This window comes from Hypomesus transpacificus, chromosome 14, assembly GCF_021917145.1.
Source record: "Hypomesus transpacificus isolate Combined female chromosome 14, fHypTra1, whole genome shotgun sequence".
NCBI lineage: Eukaryota > Metazoa > Chordata > Actinopteri > Osmeriformes > Osmeridae > Hypomesus > Hypomesus transpacificus.
In genome coordinates this window covers 6,237,441-6,254,862 of record NC_061073.1, presented here as the reverse complement: position 1 = coordinate 6,254,862, position 17,422 = coordinate 6,237,441, and the positions used below count along the sequence as shown (strand labels likewise).

Genomic DNA, 17,422 nt, shown 5'->3' with positions numbered 1-17,422 from the left:
TGATGCTGTGTGCCCGCCAGACCACTGCTCTGAAAGCATTGTGCCCACATGGCAACGAGTAGGGGAGGGTCACCATAGGGGGCCAGTGCGGCAGTCAGACCCTGCCTGATCTCAGCACTCTTAATCCACTCCCTCTCGTGCCCTAGCTAAGAAAGGACTTGGGCCCAGACTTTACTGATTACTTTGACTGGCTGAGTTAACGTTGAATTAGTAATTCAAAAGATTGTTGAGAACATAAGAGCTAAAGTCGCTAATCAGTAATTAACAACCTTGTTTCTCCACACTTTCGTTGGTTGAATCTCTTACCTTAGCTTTTTCCTTTACGGGGACAAACGTTTTGTTTGTGTGTGTGTGGATGTTTCTACCAATCAATTCTGCTGTGCTGACTGAATGCCCCTGTCGTAGTTTTTCTCAGAGCTCCTTGATGACTGTGTTTCTTTTCTCCTGCAGCGGGACGCAAAGGGACAGTATCTGTTCGACCTCATCTGCCACCACCTAAATCTGCTGGAGAAAGACTACTTTGGCATCAGATATGTTGACCCGGACAAGCAGAGGGTGAGCGTGTATCTTGTTTGTGGGGGGAGACCACAGGGTCGTAAACATAGGGAAAGAGAGACAGGCAGACTGACAGACTTAAAGACAGCGAGAAAGACAGACAGGGAGAGAGAGTTACACAGGTTCAGATTGATGCAGTTCTTAGAGCAACCCTCTTTCCATCAGCCCTCACCCAGCACTGGTGTTATTAATGCTCTCTCTGAGATGACTTGTCTCTCCCCTCCACTGCTTGATTCATGAAGAATTCACCCTTCCTTTAAATCCTGCTTTAGTCATGCAGAGTGGAGACAGGAGCCAGGCCCTGCTGATCCCCCCTCTCCTGGGCTGTCACTCACTGCTATTTTAGTGTCTGTTGTTGAGGAAGGGATGGAGAGAGAGAGAAAGAGAGAGATTAAGAGAAGACACCAGGGTGAAAGATCCTTTGGTGTGGTGGAGGTGGGGATTGATGGAGCAATCCTTTCCAGAAGGACAGCAGGATAAATTGGAGGTGTGATGTACAGATGACAGAGCAGGCGTAACCTTCACCACATTGGGGAAACCAAACCCCTCCATGGGGGGGTGTCTGTATTACCTGGAGCCTCACCGTACAAACTGCCCAATTAAGCTTGATGCATTCAGACAGTCTGGTAGATTTCCATTTGCTGATGATATCTTCTATATGACATAGAAGTTAGAACTGTGACGTGAAGAGATGTGATTTATCTGAAACATTGAAGATTTCAATTAGTTGGAGGCTAAGCAAATCCTGGCTTTCCCAGCACATCTATCATTCCTGGATGGAATGTACCTGCCTTATATTTCACATCAGTCATGTTTATGTTCTGTACTGTCTTTTTCTGTACTCTCATATCTGTCACTTTTATACACTATGATCTCATATAAATACGTATTTTTATACACGTCTTCTTGTGGTTGCAGCATTGGTTGGAGTTTACAAAGTGTATTGCCAAACAAATGAAATGTAAGTATTTTGGGCGAATTTCTGTTCCTTGCTATGATAATTCAGTAAATTGAGCAATTATTCTCATTATGTCCATGGGGCTCTGATTATGCATGTATTTCTGAATAATGAATGCATTTGAATACAGATGGTAGGACCTGTATTGTGATTTCACAGATCAAGATCCTCCCTTTGACTGTGATTATGGACAGATGATCTGCCCTTAAAATGACTCTAATAGAGCATATGAATACACCTGAAAGGTCTTTCACTACTATCTACCTAAGTGTACTACTGTGTAAATGACGTACTACACAAATATTGAAACTAATCTGTTTAGAGCTATTTGTCAGTCTTGATCCAAAGCTTTGTTAGTTTTGTTTAGTATGTCAAACATACAGAATCAATCATGTCTACAATGTCTAAATCCCACTGTTTTAACATTCATACTGTTACAATAACAGTCCTTTTTGCTAAGTCTCTCAGACCTCAGTACATCTCCCCAAGCCTCCAATGCTAAATGCCCTATTTTTCTCCCTCCAGCCCAACCTCCCTTCACCATGTGTCTGAGAGTCAAGTTCTACCCCCCTGACCCCGCGGCTCTGAAGGAGGAAATCACCAGGTAGGCCTAACTACATGCCTCCACCCTGTCTGTTGCTCTGGTCAGCTGTCGTCCTATTCACTACTTTTCCCTCTGCCTATATTGTATTGTGAGTGTACTGGGAGGCAACTGAATGGAGGCATAACATCTCTGTGTACAGAAGCTTTCAATCACGCATAATTCTTGTTGTCCGTACCTCTCCCATTGGTCTTTGTTCTCTGGAAAGAGACTGGGCTAAATGTACACAAAGCTTCACTACACTATTGATATTATTGAAGGGGCTTCATAATTAAAAACCTGAGAGTACTAGGTCTAAAAACAATGTGATAAATATTCAACTATGTTACACAGTTCGAAGAAGGACTCTCAAAGTTGGGAAGTGTGTAAAAGCCTTTCACAGTACACCCTCTTAAGTAAGCTGGCTGCCTGGTCTCTGAGAAGGATTCAGCCATTCTACTAGCTGGGATCTGAGTTGATCTGGCTGGCTGGTGAGAGGAGGATGGAGGACAGAGGGTCAGTGCCTTTAGCAGCTTACTCTAAATGATACATGATTAGCCTCAAGCTAGCTCATACTGGGATAACTTTTTTCTCATCTCTGCGCCTCTCTCCCGCATCGTCAGTGCAGTCTGCAATGAGGTCACCCAGAAAACCAAGCCCTCAATAGAGACCTAAAGTACCTTCTGATCAGCCCAGATTTTCCCCACTTGATGACATGTGTAGATGGGGTGTGAGGATGCTTGTGAATGTGTGCTCTTTTAGAACAGGTGGGATTGTGTCTCTGTAGGTTTGTCAGTACTTATGTTGCTCCAAACCAAGAGGCGCACATGGCCAGTCTACACAATGAGGGTTCAGCTGCTTGTATTCATTATGCTTCCGAGAGAACAGCCAGTTCACTCAGGAGGGATGAGACAAAAACAGACTTCAGAGCACATAACGTTATTACATCGTAATGAATAGTGTGGATCATAGATGAGTGGCAGGGTGCTGATGGATGGAAAGGAGAAAAGCTAAGAGAGAGATCGAGAGAGAGAGAGAGAGAGAGAGAGAGAGACAGAGAGAGCGAGAGAGAGAGAGAGAGAGAGAGAGAGAGAGAGAGAGAGAGAGAGCTGGTGAGATTGGAAGGAGATCAGACAGAGGAAGTGTTGTTGTTTCTGGTTGAGGATGTTTTGGACAATGTTGCCACTCCACTTTCAAGTGAGTGTTCCGGTTTATCTCCACCTATTACATTTCCATCATAATAGCCCTAATTCCAGGTGGGTCAGTGTTCCAGCGTGATTTATCTGAAACATTGAAGATTTCAATTAGTTAGAGGCTAAGCAAACCCTGGCTTCCCAGCATAGCTATCATTAGCCGTAATTCCAGGTGGTTCAGTGCCCCAGGCATAGCAATGGGAGATGGCTGGATCTGCTGCTGTTGTGGGTTGGGAGCCACTCACCGTCTGGGTTCCAGGCTGGAGGACAGAAGAGAAAAACTGTTGACAACAGCAGTTTTTATCTTCAGGGCCTGAGTAGGGGACTCAACCTCAGTGAAGGCTCTGTTCCCAGAAACAAAAATCTAATTTCACCTAAATGAAAAAGAAATATTCAAAACGCCCACAGGGAAATCTCAAATCAACATCCTTTTGATATTTCCGTGATGGGGAAGTTCTGTTTTTTCAAGGGCTTTTATTTTCTGAAAGTATATCTGGCTAGAAATACATATGCTTCTTTCTCGTAATGTTTGTCATGCTGCTCTGACCCGACTCTCTCCGGCCACAGATATCTAGTGTTCCTGCAGATCAAAAGAGATCTCTACCATGGCCGCCTCCTGTGCAAGACATCGGACGCTGCCTTGCTGGCTGCTTACATCCTTCAGGGTAATGGGGGCTGACAGGTGGAAATGGCCCATACCACTCACAGCACTGCACTTTTCACATGACCCTCACCCCCATCCACCCCCCATCCACCCGACTCATCCAAGCATCCAGCATGAAGAATAATCTCACTGGGGGAAAAAACGAATGAATGACATGATTTAGTTCCACAAGATAAAGTTGGTTTCTTATCGGTTTGCATCCCAAAAATGCCCACTGGTTATCTTTTCAAACCGATCTCTGCTGTTTATTTAAAAGCATGAACATGAGTATGTGTGTCCCCCGTGCAGCTACACACTATACCTAGATTGTATTGTTAAACAATCCCTACAGCCAGGCATTAAAAACTCACTTGTGAATGTATTATGTTCTACAAGATTCCAGTTAATCCGACCAATTTATCAGTTGCTATGAGCTTTATCTTCGGACTCTGTAGAGGTACAGAATGGTAATCAAACACAGGTATGTGTGTTCACGCACACACTGTACTGTAAGTCTGCTGAAGGCCACAGAATATGCAGTGGTAGAGGGCAAGCAGTCTTCTGTCAGGTGCCCTGTCTGTAGCTGCTGAATTAAAAGATGTGTCACCTCCCGATTGGTCAGAAGAATTGTCAAGGGAACTTGGTGCAGCTCTTGAAGTCACTGATATAACACTGCGGCTGTTCAAGCTATCGCATTTAAAGAGCTCTGCTCACACACAGGCTGCTTGTTTCATCGCAAACACATGAAGTGTCATGGCACTTTGCTCTCAGTAGAAATCCTGTGTAAACCTTCCCCATAATGGTCAATAACCATCCCCCTATGAGGACATGTCAAAATCTTCAGGATTCATGAGTTACTGTGTAAACGCATGTTTCTTTCCTCCTCCAGCTGAGATCGGGGACTATGACCCAGGGAAACACCCGGAAGGATACAGCTCCAAGTTCCAGTTCTTTCCCAAACACTCGGAGAAGCTGGAGCGAAGGATTGCAGAGATACACAAGACGGAGCTGATGTAAGGACCAGCCGCTGTTTCCTCAGTATGGCTTCTGGTAACACAACACGTTGTCACACAAGCTTTAGTTTCTACCATCGTGCTCCCGCTCATTGCAGTAGGGAACGGGTCATTTGTCACTTCATTCAACGATTTGATTGGCTGCAGATCGAAAACCTTGACGAACCACTGTCTGGGTGGACAAGCCAGGTCAATTGTCTACTGCTGCTGCTGAGAGCAGGGTTAAGTTAGCTGGATGACATCAGCAAACATACCTCTTCCACAGTCATTAGGGTGAGGATCACCATGCTATGGTGACTTTGTGTAGACACAAAACACACACCCGTTCTAGTCAACCTTTATGCTATCTGATGAAGCACATCTTAGGTGATCGCACGGACAGTGCAACTGATCCTTTTAGATCGGCCTCAGAAATACTAGTGAGTCCACACACATAATGGGTTACCCATAATGATCTTAGCAAAGTGCATTTCCTTTGTTTGAACTGCCACTAGCCTGCACAGAAATGAGACCCATTGTTGGGCTGATGTAAAGCAGCAGCAGTGGGTACATTAGCTCAGGGTTTTTTCAAGGTTGATTTTATCCTTACAGACTGAAGAAGAGGAGGTCAGAGGCTAATAGAGAGGCTAATCTGCCCAGTAACACTGCTCAGCGACCTGGTCGATGGATATGTAGAACATAAGTCATGTCCACACCACAGGGACATGATTACACCAAACAAGCCTGAAGAGTAGAGGCAGAGCATGCTGACAGAGATATTTGGAGGTTGGGGATTAGCATCTTTAAGTATCTAGAGAAGAGCAAGACAAATGTGTTTTATTATTATTACAACTCTGCTGCCCTCTAGTGCAACATTTGTTCCTCACCCTCAGGGAAGTGTATATGTACACTTTTTGTTTAGTAGGGAATGTGTTGGGATATTTGGGATGCTGAATCAAGGGCCAAAGTGATTCTGAGATACAGTTTCAAATGTTCTACTGTTGGTTTCACTGCTTCTCCTGTTACTGTACACAGCTAGCTGTGGAACAATGAATAGTTAGAGGGTGATTCATCGTTAATTACCATTGTTAATAAGTGAAGGTATCAAGGTGGCATACTTGGTCTGTACAATCAAAGAGGCTTGCTTAGAGGGGCATTGCTTACTGGCATGCACTACTGCAGTACATTTACATGTTAGTCATTTAACAGACATTTTATCAAATGCAACTTTGAAAAAGTATATTTGTCAACAGTATGTAAAGTGACTGTTTGGCATAACCTTTACACTGGAAGTACAGAAGTGTTTGGTGCAGTTGTACACTGTGTATTTCTCACCCAAACACTGATGTCCAGATGTTGTGTGTTGATGCTCTATCCCAGCGGACAGACCCCTGAAACATCAGAGCTGAATTTCCTGCAGAAAGCCCAGATGCTGGAGACATACGGTGTGGACCCGCATCCATGCAAGGTGGGATCCTTTTGTAAACAAACACCATGCTGCTCACTCACAAGTAATGTGAATCGCCTGTCCAGGTTAATCACACCAGCTCTGTGTTGTGTGCCCCAGGATGTTTCTGGAAACCCAGCCTTCCTTGCCTTCACACCGTTTGGATTTGTCGTGCTACAGGGTAACAAGCGTGTTCACTTTCTCGAATGGTGAGTGTCAGCAGTGTTGTCTTAGACACCGATGTATCTCCATATGCACCCAACTTGCCTACATCCTCGTATACTGCCCATAGGCAGGTTACTATTGAGAAGGACTGGAGACTCGAAGGATGTGCTGATCTATGTACAATATAACCTATGAGAAACGTCCTATTACATGCCTACCAGCATGTATGTTTTCGCCATAGCTGGTTAGATTGTCGTAACAACAGACGGCAACATATGTCTGTCTCCTTGTGGCCAGCACAAGTGGCACCACAGACATACACAGGTGGCTAATTACCTCAGCCAGCCTCTGCCAGTCTGCACTCACTATGCCAACAAGCTGGCAGGCTAAACCTCAACTGAGGTCTACTGGTGTTCACAATAGCCACAGAGAAACACTCAACTATACAGTGAGTCGATACAAACACAGGTCTGCACCACATGTATTCATGGTTAAGCTCTATGACAGCAGTCATATTGGAAATCATACCGGTCAGGTAAACAATATTTCTGGTCATTGATTTCCATGTTTTGTTTTTGTTTACTTTTAGCACACAAGCGCTGAGTTTTTCTTTCAGTGTCCCCTGTGTGTTGGCTGCAAAACCAGATATGTTCCATCATCCGAACACAGCTCTTTTGCTGTGATCTGCCTGTGGTTGTGATTAATATTTAAACTGCATCTCTGGCTTTCTGTGCCGCTTGCGTAAACGACTCTCGTTCTTTTGTGGTTAGGAACGAGGTGACCAAACTAAAGTTTGAAGGGAAGACGTTCCATACATATGCATCACAGAGAGAGGTGAGATTGAATTCAGGAATTATTGGGAGGCGGGTGTGTTGTGTTGCGGAACACCGACCGTGTCCATTCTTTGACCTTTATGTCTTGACAACGCTGTCACATCGAAATACCATGTTCTAGTCACATCCCAGCATGCACTTCACATTTAGTCTTTGCAGTGATAACAGGACGTTCTGCTGCTCTGGTTTGCTAGTCAGATTTTTATATTTTCCTGCATGCCCTCTTACATGCAGGATCAAAAGTTCATCTTGACCTACTTTGCACCATCACCTGAGGCCTGCAAGCACCTGTGGAAGTGTGGAGTAGAGAACCAAGCCTTTTACAAGTGAGTCTGACTCTTTGACTGTGCTTTCATATCTGCCCTGCAAGATGTGTTCTATGCCGTCACCCTGAGGTGCTTTGAGAGTTTCTGGTGTGCCACAGCTGACCTTTAGTGAGTTAGTGGGCTCTGGGGCAACATCTCCATCCTCACCTCCCCCATGATATAAGGGCCGCTGCTCTCTTCTCTGTCTCAGCCCTGACGGATGATGACTATGTCTGTCCTCTCTCTGTCTCCCTCACCTTGTGTGAGATGATAGAAACCCCCACCCAACTCCCATACCCCCATCCTGTCCACGGCACCAGCACCGCAGAGGGTGTGCTAATGGATGGGCTTGCCATTCTCCTTGGTCGCCTGTAAAGGTCAACCGTGTGGGGGGTTGAGAGGGGGAGTGGTGGGGTGATTTAGGGGCAGGGGGGGTGGGGTGGGTGGAGAGGGCAAACCAAGGGCAGCCCCCAGCACCATCTGGTACAGAGTTAGTATGATGGGATGATCTCATGGATGAGCAGAAGGGCTAATGCACTGTAGCTTAGCATGATGAAAAATATCCATCAAAACAGACAAATAGGAAACAAGATCATGGAGCTCCACTAAGAAATATGACATCATATCACACATATAATTCTGAGAATTACTTTTCATAACCAGTAATATCATTTACGCATTTATGACTTATTCAATATGTCTTTACACAATGTATTCAGCTCTGGAAGGAATCCAAAAAATGCTATGCTACAGATAAGTAGGCAGGCAGTGTCTTTGGTTCTCATCTTAGTGTTGAAAAAACGGCAACACTCTAGGTAACCTCCAGTCAGTGCTTACTGAAAGGGACTGTAAGCTTAGCAATCAGAGCTTTGTGGTCCATAGGGAAATTATGAATAATTTCACCTTGCCTGCTAGAAGATTTTTTTCTTGAATGCTCACATTCTCATATAGTCTAATTTCCTTTATATCCTCACTAAAAGTCCTTCTTATCTTATCTCTTTCCTCCCTTGTTTTCTCCATCAGACTGGACAAGTCGAGTCAGGTGCGGACGGTGTCCAGCAGCAACCTGTTCTTCAAGGGCAGTCGCTTCCGTTACAGGTACGCTCCAGTTTGACGGGTGACCTGTTGAGGAGGGGGAAGGAAGGGCAATGCAGACAGGTCACAGCTGGGCTAGGGTAGGCTCTCCTGCGAAAGCAGCACACCTACTGGACCTGAGCTGACACCACGCACACAAGAAGACAAAAGGGGCGTGAAGGAAATGTGTGTGTGTGTGACAGGGTACAGAACTGTGTAAGCAAATTATACATTGAGTTTGTTTTTTCAAGGTTAAACTACCTGCTTGGGGATGAGTTTAACCTGGTGGGCAGTGATTTGGCTCAGTTTAGCAGGTACATTTGATGACATTGCTCACAGCACTTGTCAGACGTGTGTGTGTGGGGAGGATATCTATTTGTCTATCTGTCTTGAGTTTGGTTTTGTTTTCATGTTTTACAGTGGACGAGTGGCAAAAGAAGTGATGGAGCAGAGCGCCAAAATCAAACGAGAGCCTCCAGAGATACACAGGTAAAACAAGAGGAGGCGAAACACCATACACTGTCCTTGAGTTTCTCACATATTTGTCGGGCTCCCAGGATGATTCTCTTCTTGTTATGCCCTGATGGAGTGTGTCGCTCATCTCTCGCCCTCTGACGTGTGTTTACTGTATGTGTGTGTGTTTGTGGGTCCTGCCAATGCCTCCACAGGGCTGGACTGGTTCCAAGCAGAAGTTGTCCATCCATCACTCACGGCCCTCGCCTCACTAGTGTACCGAGGACTCGCAGGAGAGCCGTCCACATATCTATCATGGAGGGTAAGATCTCATCCTCCCCCCAGCCCTCAGCACGACCACCGCCATTCAGCAGACACCCCAGAAAAACCTTTCCAGGGTACCACAGTGTTGGTGTCAAAGGTCATATTGTTCACCAGAAGAGGCTTTAGGAATATGGCTCAATCGTGATTTTCTTTGTTGGCTTGATCGGATTAAACTCTCCTCCGCTGGACAGTGTACACATACAGCATCGGTACCTTTGTCTTGATCTGGGGGGTTTAAAACAAAGCTGTGCATAATGAATTAGGGCACTATGAGAGGTGAGTGTGAAATCCAAAGAGTTTTAAATGGATCAGGGCTTTGAGTCTATTTGAGACCCAGTCGCCCTCCCTTCTGAAAATATGCAGATGGACACACACACACAAACACACACTGTAACCTGAGCTCAGCCCTGTCCATGCTTGTGGAAGGGGAAGGCCAAGTCACAGGCATGGGTGTCAGTCAGACTGCTCTATTTCAGTGCCAGCTCTATCAGTGTGTGTGCGTGTGAGTTAGAGAGGGAGAGAGAAAGAGAGAGCGAAAGAGCCAGCCAGACCCCCTACATTCCCAGGGTTCAGCCCTCATGGGCAGGTAGTCTCTCTCAGACTGTATTCTGTGCTCTCCATCCCCAAGACTAACCTTGCAGGCTCACACTGCAGTGCAGGCCGGGGTGGATAGGAGCACCGTGACACTTAGAGGTGCTCTGCTATGTATTCTTGTCACAGCTGATCTCCTGCCTCTCATCCATACTCTACTGGGACTACAATAAAAGTACACCTGTCTGCCGACAGCCTGGCTGAGTCATGCTGCTGTAAGAGGGAGAAAGTGAGAGTGAGAGAGAGAGAGAGAGAGAGAGAGAGAGAGAAAGAGAGTGAGAGAGAGAAAGAGAGAGAGAAAGAGAGAAACAGAGAAAGAGAGAAACAGAGAAAGAGAGAAAGAGAGAAAGAGAGAGATAACTGCTGTGTGTTCTTGCCAGCTCTCTTAGGAACACACCCACTGTGTGTGCTGACGGGGTGTCTTAACAAAGTATTAATACCCCAGGCTGCCGAAAATAACCGGGCCTTCCTCTCCATGTATGTAACTGTCCTGGGTGGAGCTTGGCCAAGCGCCTGCCAGCGCTGACCCCAGCAAACATTGCTGCTGAAACACTCTCTGAGCACCTTGCTACACGGGCAACTGGGGGACTACCTATCGGGCCTACCAAACGTTCCACGCCCAGCGAGAGAGCGTTCAGAACAGGAGGGGGAGCACAGGGACGCGTATGCTCTAGCTGTAGAAGCCACTAGCGTCCGCCAATATGGTGAAGTGTCTGATCCGCATCACCACCCGGGTGAATGTCCACCTGCGCATGATCAACCACTGCTACCGGGATGTGAAGGTGCGCGTGCTGAGCCTGGGGCCCCGCATGTTGGGCAAGGCCCTGGGCGTGCTGCCCCTCTACCCCATCCTGACCGGGCTGCCTGAGTCTGCCAGCGCCTCACCCCTGCCCCGGTCGACCACACCTCTGCCTTGCACTCCGACAGGTAGAGTCATCTCAACACGGGGCCCATGGGACTGTGTTGATTACATGCCGCCAGGTGTCCTCTGGGTCTTAAATCAGCCATACATCGTCAATGTTGACAGAATGGAAATGGTGCTGTGCCTCTTTATGTCATGGCTTTTAAATCACTGGGCTCATGGAGGTCCATGGTGAATTGAAATTTAGATTTATGCAGTGAGTCTTTTATTGGAATGTTGGTTCACATAGTTAATATCCTGGTTTTGATTTAGAGTTTGTCTGGTGAGAGTGAAGTACCATGATTTGGTGATGGATTTGGATTTTTGGTTTGTTGAGAAAGAGAATTTTGGCTTATGGCTACCTCTCATTTGGAGGTATGGATATTGCCTGTAGCAATCTGCCCTCCAACCAGCCATACCCTGGGATGTTAGTGAAGGAGATTGCCTACATGTAAAGAAAGCTGTCAGCTTTATCCCACACTACCTTACCCTACCATCACCACACACTTTCATCCTTTCTGTTTTTGATTTGACAAAACCCTAGCAGTCAGCTGGGTTTAGTACGCATCACCTAATCTTCTCCTTGGGATTCTCGGATGAAGATATTTTCATTCTGTTTGAAAAGCACACATATGGCAGTTCAAATGTGCCTACTCATCAAAAGATGAAATGTTAATCCTTCTCCTTCAGAAAGAAGGTATGATATTTCTGCTGTGGCTTTCTGAGGAATGTGACAGTCAGTGTTGACTCTCCTCTGCACAGACATACTGTCCTGTAGAGCACTGCAATGTTTAGCACTTTTAAAAAGAATGTCAGAATGCACACTTATCGTACTGTGTATTTGTTTCTGGTTTTTGTTTATTTGTTGGTAAATTTGTGTTGTTTATATGTTTTGTATTGACTTTCTTATCTAGAGAAATCTAATCTAGTATACACTTCCGATCACTACACCCAGTTGAGAGCCATGACATGGTTCAGCTGTTCAGGAAGTAGATTCAGATGAAAACAAGGATATTTTTGAAGAGGTACTGCACTCAAGCATTTCATTGACTAAATTAATTTACGTCAGTCAGCACTGATTCATTTTGGTGCAGGTCTCATTTCAGATCTATTTTATGAAGCATGAATTATGATTCTTTCCTCTTCAGATTTCATGGGGCTCTTTTTGTTAATTATAACTCTGTGCTTGAATTGAGCAATACTTCGTGTTACCTGTATTGCCATGTTATCAAGGCTTCTGCACCTTACAGCACTATTCTGAGCCAATATACTAAAATAAAATAAGCATACTTCATGACCTACTGGGGTAAGATTGTGGACCACGATTGTGGGGTTATCTGATTGCTAATGGTTTAAACGGGATGTTGATACCCACTGCATTGATGCAATGTTGAAAAGATCTGAAACATAATATTTAAGGACTAACTGTTCCTCATGAAGTGGAAGCCATTTTGTAATGTATATTTGGTGCTGGTACCCTCTGTGTCAGGGAAGTCCATGTTTATTTACTGGACTGAGGCTGGTGTCTGAGTGTCTGCTCTCAGTAACACAGCTCCTGTGGTACACTGAAGCAGCAGACTCTCCAAACCAATTGAGCGCTTCTATAGTGTGTCTGAATCATCACCACCCATAAACAAATACTCTTCCACTGGCAGGCAGTCTGGGCTCTGTTCAATTGATAGGCTTTTTGTACTGATGTATTTCAACTCTGTTGTGTCCATGCTTCCACCATCTTCCTTCTCCCTCCCAACCATCTCTCCCCCAAAATCCTCCACCTCCCCTCTCTTTTCTGTCTTTTTTTCATCTCTGTCTTCCTTCCTCCATTTCTGATTCATCTCTCGCACATCTTCACACATCTCCCCTCCTTCTTTCCTCCCATCCCTGGCCAGGTCTGGAGTCGTTGCGTGACAGCGCCCACTCCACGCCCGTGCGCTCCATGTCCCACGGAGACTCCTTCATGCCACGATCGCGGAGCCAGGCGACCGATGCCAGCGATGGGACGGCGGTTATCTCTGACGAGGCCTACAGCCCCTCCGACAGCGTCCTGCCTACCCCGGTGTCCGACCACAGTATGGAGCTGGCGGTCTCGCGCCAGATTAACGGCGCCCCGTGCAGTATTGAGGAGGAAAAGGAGTCGGAAGCAGGCACCCCATCAGTGGGGGAAGCAGGCGAGTTGGGAGCAGACAGTAAAGCAGCACTAGAAGGCCAAGGGGGGTCTTCGGCACTCAGCGAGGTGGAACAGGTGAATAAGTTTGTTTTAAGTGTCCTCCGTTTGCTCCTTGTGACCATTGGACTCCTCTTTGTCTTGCTCCTCCTCCTCATCGTCCTCACCGAGTCCGACCTTGACGTTGCATTTTTACGTGATATCCGCCAAACCCCCGAATTTGAGCAGTTCCATTACGAATACTTTTGTCCCCTCAGGCGGTGGTTTGCCTGCAAGCTCCGCTGGGTGGGCGAGTTGCTCATTAACAAGTGAGAGTGAGGCCGTAGCACACGTAGCCCGTTCGGGGGTTTGAGAAGACCATTAGGACTCCAGAGAGGAGAGCAACCTCTTCCCAGCCATGAACCCAGCTTCTCTCATGATATCCTGCAGACATACCCCTCGGACCACTCCTGGAAACACTGGGCTAGGAGCTCTCTCTCTCTTTTTCTTCATTTTTTGAGTTCCCCCCTCTTTTTTTCCTATTACGTTTTGTTTGTTTTTTTATACAAAGCCAGATGACATTTTTGCATTTTTTTTATTTCAGGTCATTTCAGGTATTTTATTTTTTCAGAAAATATAAACGAAAAAATACAAAACTGAAATCAAGGACTGAAGTATTTTAAACAGTTCATTTTAGGAACAAGACATTAAGTTGCATCAAATGAAACTTGCCTTCATTCAATATTTATTGTATTTAACAGAAGTTTGCGTAAGGAAAGAATGTGATGGAAAGTTCAGAGAATCAGGGAAGTTGCAAAACCATAGAAATCCTTCACAACAAAGTGAGAGAAAAATTCACTTTGTAATGTGTATGCAGATGAAAAAGCATCCATCACAACCACAATTCAACTCAATGATTTAGTTCAACAAAAGTAGGCCAGAAAACCTGAAGAAATGAAAACAATCTAGGTGACATCTATGAAAGTGCAAGTTATTGTTAGAGTGTGGTCAGGGTGACAATGCCAAATGCCTTTTATGGAAAAAGAAAACGTTAATGACTGAAGAAAGTTTTTAATTATGTGAATTGTTTTTAAGAAAGTCAATGATACTTTAGTATAAATGATGTACAAAGTAGAAGCTGTGAAGTTCAGATCTGTTTTTTAAATTGTTATAAGGGATACAGTTAAATAAAGCAGTAACAATGTTACGTGACCCAATAGTGTCAGCAACTGTTAGAGAAGTGTTCATGCTCAAATTCTTGCAACCCCTCGGCGCCAATAGAATCAGTCTAAATACTGTAGATGTGCAATACTACCATTGTTTTAATACTTTAGTACTTTTAAATGTGCACATTTGTTTAGTCATATATCTTTATTTAATTTTATTCACTTTTCTTGGTTATTGTTATGAATTAGAAAGATTTCTTTATATAAAAAAAAGATTTATTTCAGTTCCATATCAGCCTTGCTCTTAAGTTTGTGAATACCATACTATAATTGATTGTTAGAAAAATAACAATAATGTACTTTTTGTACAAAGTAGTTTGTTTCCTAATATATTGACAGTTTTCCATGTATATTTTAACAGAACTGAAATGTTATTTTGTTATTGAAGATTAAATTATACCTTTTTTAGAGCTGTTTCAAGTTAGGTCAAGCCTTCGTGGAAATATTGAAAGAGGGTCTTGAAAACAGGGCTTTTATCCTGATCCACACTCCACTGATCCCACCTCTCCCCCTCCACTAGCAGCTACAGTTTCTTCACAGTATGCAAATATTTGTAATCATCACGAAACACCGTTAATGGCCCAATTTAGAAAAGCAAGGCACAGCAAATGGTTGGCAAACAGTATATTGTCTAAACTGTAAACCTGACCCTAGTATCAACTACTACAAAAATCTGGGTGTCTATAATGTGTTAATACCTTTTCACATTACAATACATAAGTTTAATTCTGTAGTTTGAGACTGATGGTGCAGATTCTTTTGCCTCGATTGAAGGAGCAATAATTCTGCTGTAATAGCTGCTGGATTCTGGGTAAAACTTGTTTCATGTATCCTGTGTCTGGTACAGGTATAGCTGAACTTGTTTGTGACTGTATGTTGGGATGTAACACAAGTTTTAGTTGGTAATAAGAACAGTTGACAGATAATGACAGAGTATGATCTTATTTTTGGACAAATAAGAAAAAAAGTATACGGGCAGAGTGTAAAAGAGATAGAGTTACAGGGGACGTCAGAAGAAGGGATTTTGAGAAACTTTGATAGTGACCAGAGAGAGAGGTCAAGACGGCACATACTGTACATGAGCTCCTGGTGGCGCGTGATCTTATTGGCTATGCAGCATTGCCTGTTTTGGCTTGTTATTTAACACCATAACTCCTACACAGCTGCTCCACTGAGCTCCCAGTGGTGCTGTCTGCTCTGGGGAGACCAGCCTGCTACCACATTAGCCGACTCCAAGCTCCATGAATACAGATCACAACTTGAAGTTTCATAAGCATTCATGGATACAGATTTACAGTACAGCTGAAGAGAGCCACAACCTTATTTATATTTTACTGACACACAAAGACAGCTGATAAACTAACAGGAATAACAACTCAAGAAACATTTTAAGATAGAGACTGTAAAATATAAAAACAAACTGTAAGAGGATGTTCATTTTATGTAATTATCACATGTTTATGCTATAAAATCAACCAGTTAAGATTGGAAGCAGAAACTAAAGATTAGCTAATTGGAAAGATAATATTTTTTCCTTGGTCTATTTACTTACCTTACAATCATTTTTTTGAGCATTATGTAGCATCAATGGTCTTTCCATGCATGCAACAAGCAAGGCAGCATTATTCAATGAGCAATAATCAGTAAAATTGTAGGAGCATGTGGGCATGAATATAAGTTAATATGGAAATTTTAAGTTGGACATTGTTTTTTGCGTTGTCAGATTGCTTTGATGAAATAATTTCATTTTCACTGTCCACAAAACACCAGAGTTATCCAATTTGGTTGTCTGATGATAATAATGTGAAATGAAGACAGCTAACTTTTTCTCCGTAAATACAGCATTGTGTATTGGTATTTATTTATTGTTAGCGCTCTTGGTGAGATTGTACCTGTAAAAGTTAACAGTTAAACAGTACTTCAGTGTGACCAAGGGGTTGTTCCTTGTGCCTCTTATTCAGTATCTAAACAGCTATGTACACTACATTACCAAAGGGGCAAATAAGAGAATGCAGAGAGAAATGCAGAGGATCTATACAAAGTGTGGGCTAAACCCTTTAATTTCACTACTTTTAAAGGGAAACCACTGTTTTGTCCCATATAGAGTTTGTTCAGTAATGTTGGGTGGATGAGTCTGAACTTGTAGGTTATAGATTATTGGGTGGGGACTTACAACAATGTCTTATGTCCAGGTGAAGATGTTTGCTGTATCTGTCTTAATTTTTCTGTAAAGGAATATTGCAGCTGAAAAACCTTGAATCATTGTTAACATCTTGGTCTGGTGTCATGTTTACATTTCTTTAACTGATCTCTCATGCGAACTGACAGTGTGCGTATTAGTAGTAGGCCTTTGTTTTCTGACTAGCTGGTCGTGAGTTAGACAATAGCACTGATTTTGGACATGGACCCTTAGATTAACTTTATAGGTTCATTTTAAATTGAACTACTTTGGAAATCCATGAAATGTACATTCAAAGGGAAAGTTGTTAAATTCTGGTGCACTTATAAAAGCAAGTATTTTGAGTACATTTACAAATGTGATCATTACGCAAAGTTACAAAACATTTAACTAAGCATCTATTGATGCTTTTCAGTTATACAATACCAATGCTACATATTGCCAGAGAACAGGCTTTTGCCCCACTCTTGCCAGCTTCCCAACAGATTCTCACACAACTGTGCATATACATGTAAATATGTGTATATGCATATCAGTGTCTGTAGGCGTTTTGTGTACTCCTGTATCCTGCATCTTTCTACCGGAAGTTGCTGTTTATTTACATAGTATATAAATATACAAATATATAGAAATCCATGTGCCAAATCCAGTTCTTGTTCAGTCCGATCCATTCCAAAACCCAAGTTTGTACTGTAGGAAACCTTCTGTACAAATCAGTGTGAAATATTGTTTCTCTCTGATAGTCCCTTGTAACTGGTGCCAATAAACTATTCAAACTTGAAATAAACATTGAATAAAAATGTGTGACTTCTTGTGGTGTGTAGTTCTTCCGCATATGTTGAATTGATTGAAGTTGAAGG

At 43.7% G+C, this 17,422-nt stretch overlaps 1 protein-coding gene across 2 annotated transcripts in view; it reads left to right on the top strand.

Moving 5' to 3' along the window:
* Positions 1–17,342, top strand: part of LOC124476790 (FERM domain-containing protein 5) — a 51,675-nt gene extending 34,333 nt beyond the window's left edge. The window contains exons 2-14 of one of the 2 annotated variants that reach the window (XM_047034152.1): positions 451–555; positions 1,474–1,516; positions 2,039–2,117; positions 3,854–3,951; positions 4,819–4,942; positions 6,302–6,389; positions 6,489–6,577; positions 7,304–7,367; positions 7,610–7,692; positions 8,695–8,769; positions 9,166–9,234; positions 9,414–9,520; positions 12,904–17,342. In XM_047034152.1, coding sequence (XP_046890108.1) covers positions 451–555; positions 1,474–1,516; positions 2,039–2,117; positions 3,854–3,951; positions 4,819–4,942; positions 6,302–6,389; positions 6,489–6,577; positions 7,304–7,367; positions 7,610–7,692; positions 8,695–8,769; positions 9,166–9,234; positions 9,414–9,520; positions 12,904–13,490 — 1,611 coding nt within the window. In that variant the 3' untranslated portion in view covers positions 13,491–17,342. Of the gene's footprint in view, positions 1–450; positions 556–1,473; positions 1,517–2,038; positions 2,118–3,853; positions 3,952–4,818; positions 4,943–6,301; positions 6,390–6,488; positions 6,578–7,303; positions 7,368–7,600; positions 7,693–8,694; positions 8,770–9,165; positions 9,235–9,413; positions 9,521–12,903 lie in introns of both variants that reach the window. The other variant, XM_047034151.1, reaches the window with a different exon arrangement.
* The last annotated feature ends 80 nt before the right edge of the window (positions 17,343–17,422 follow it).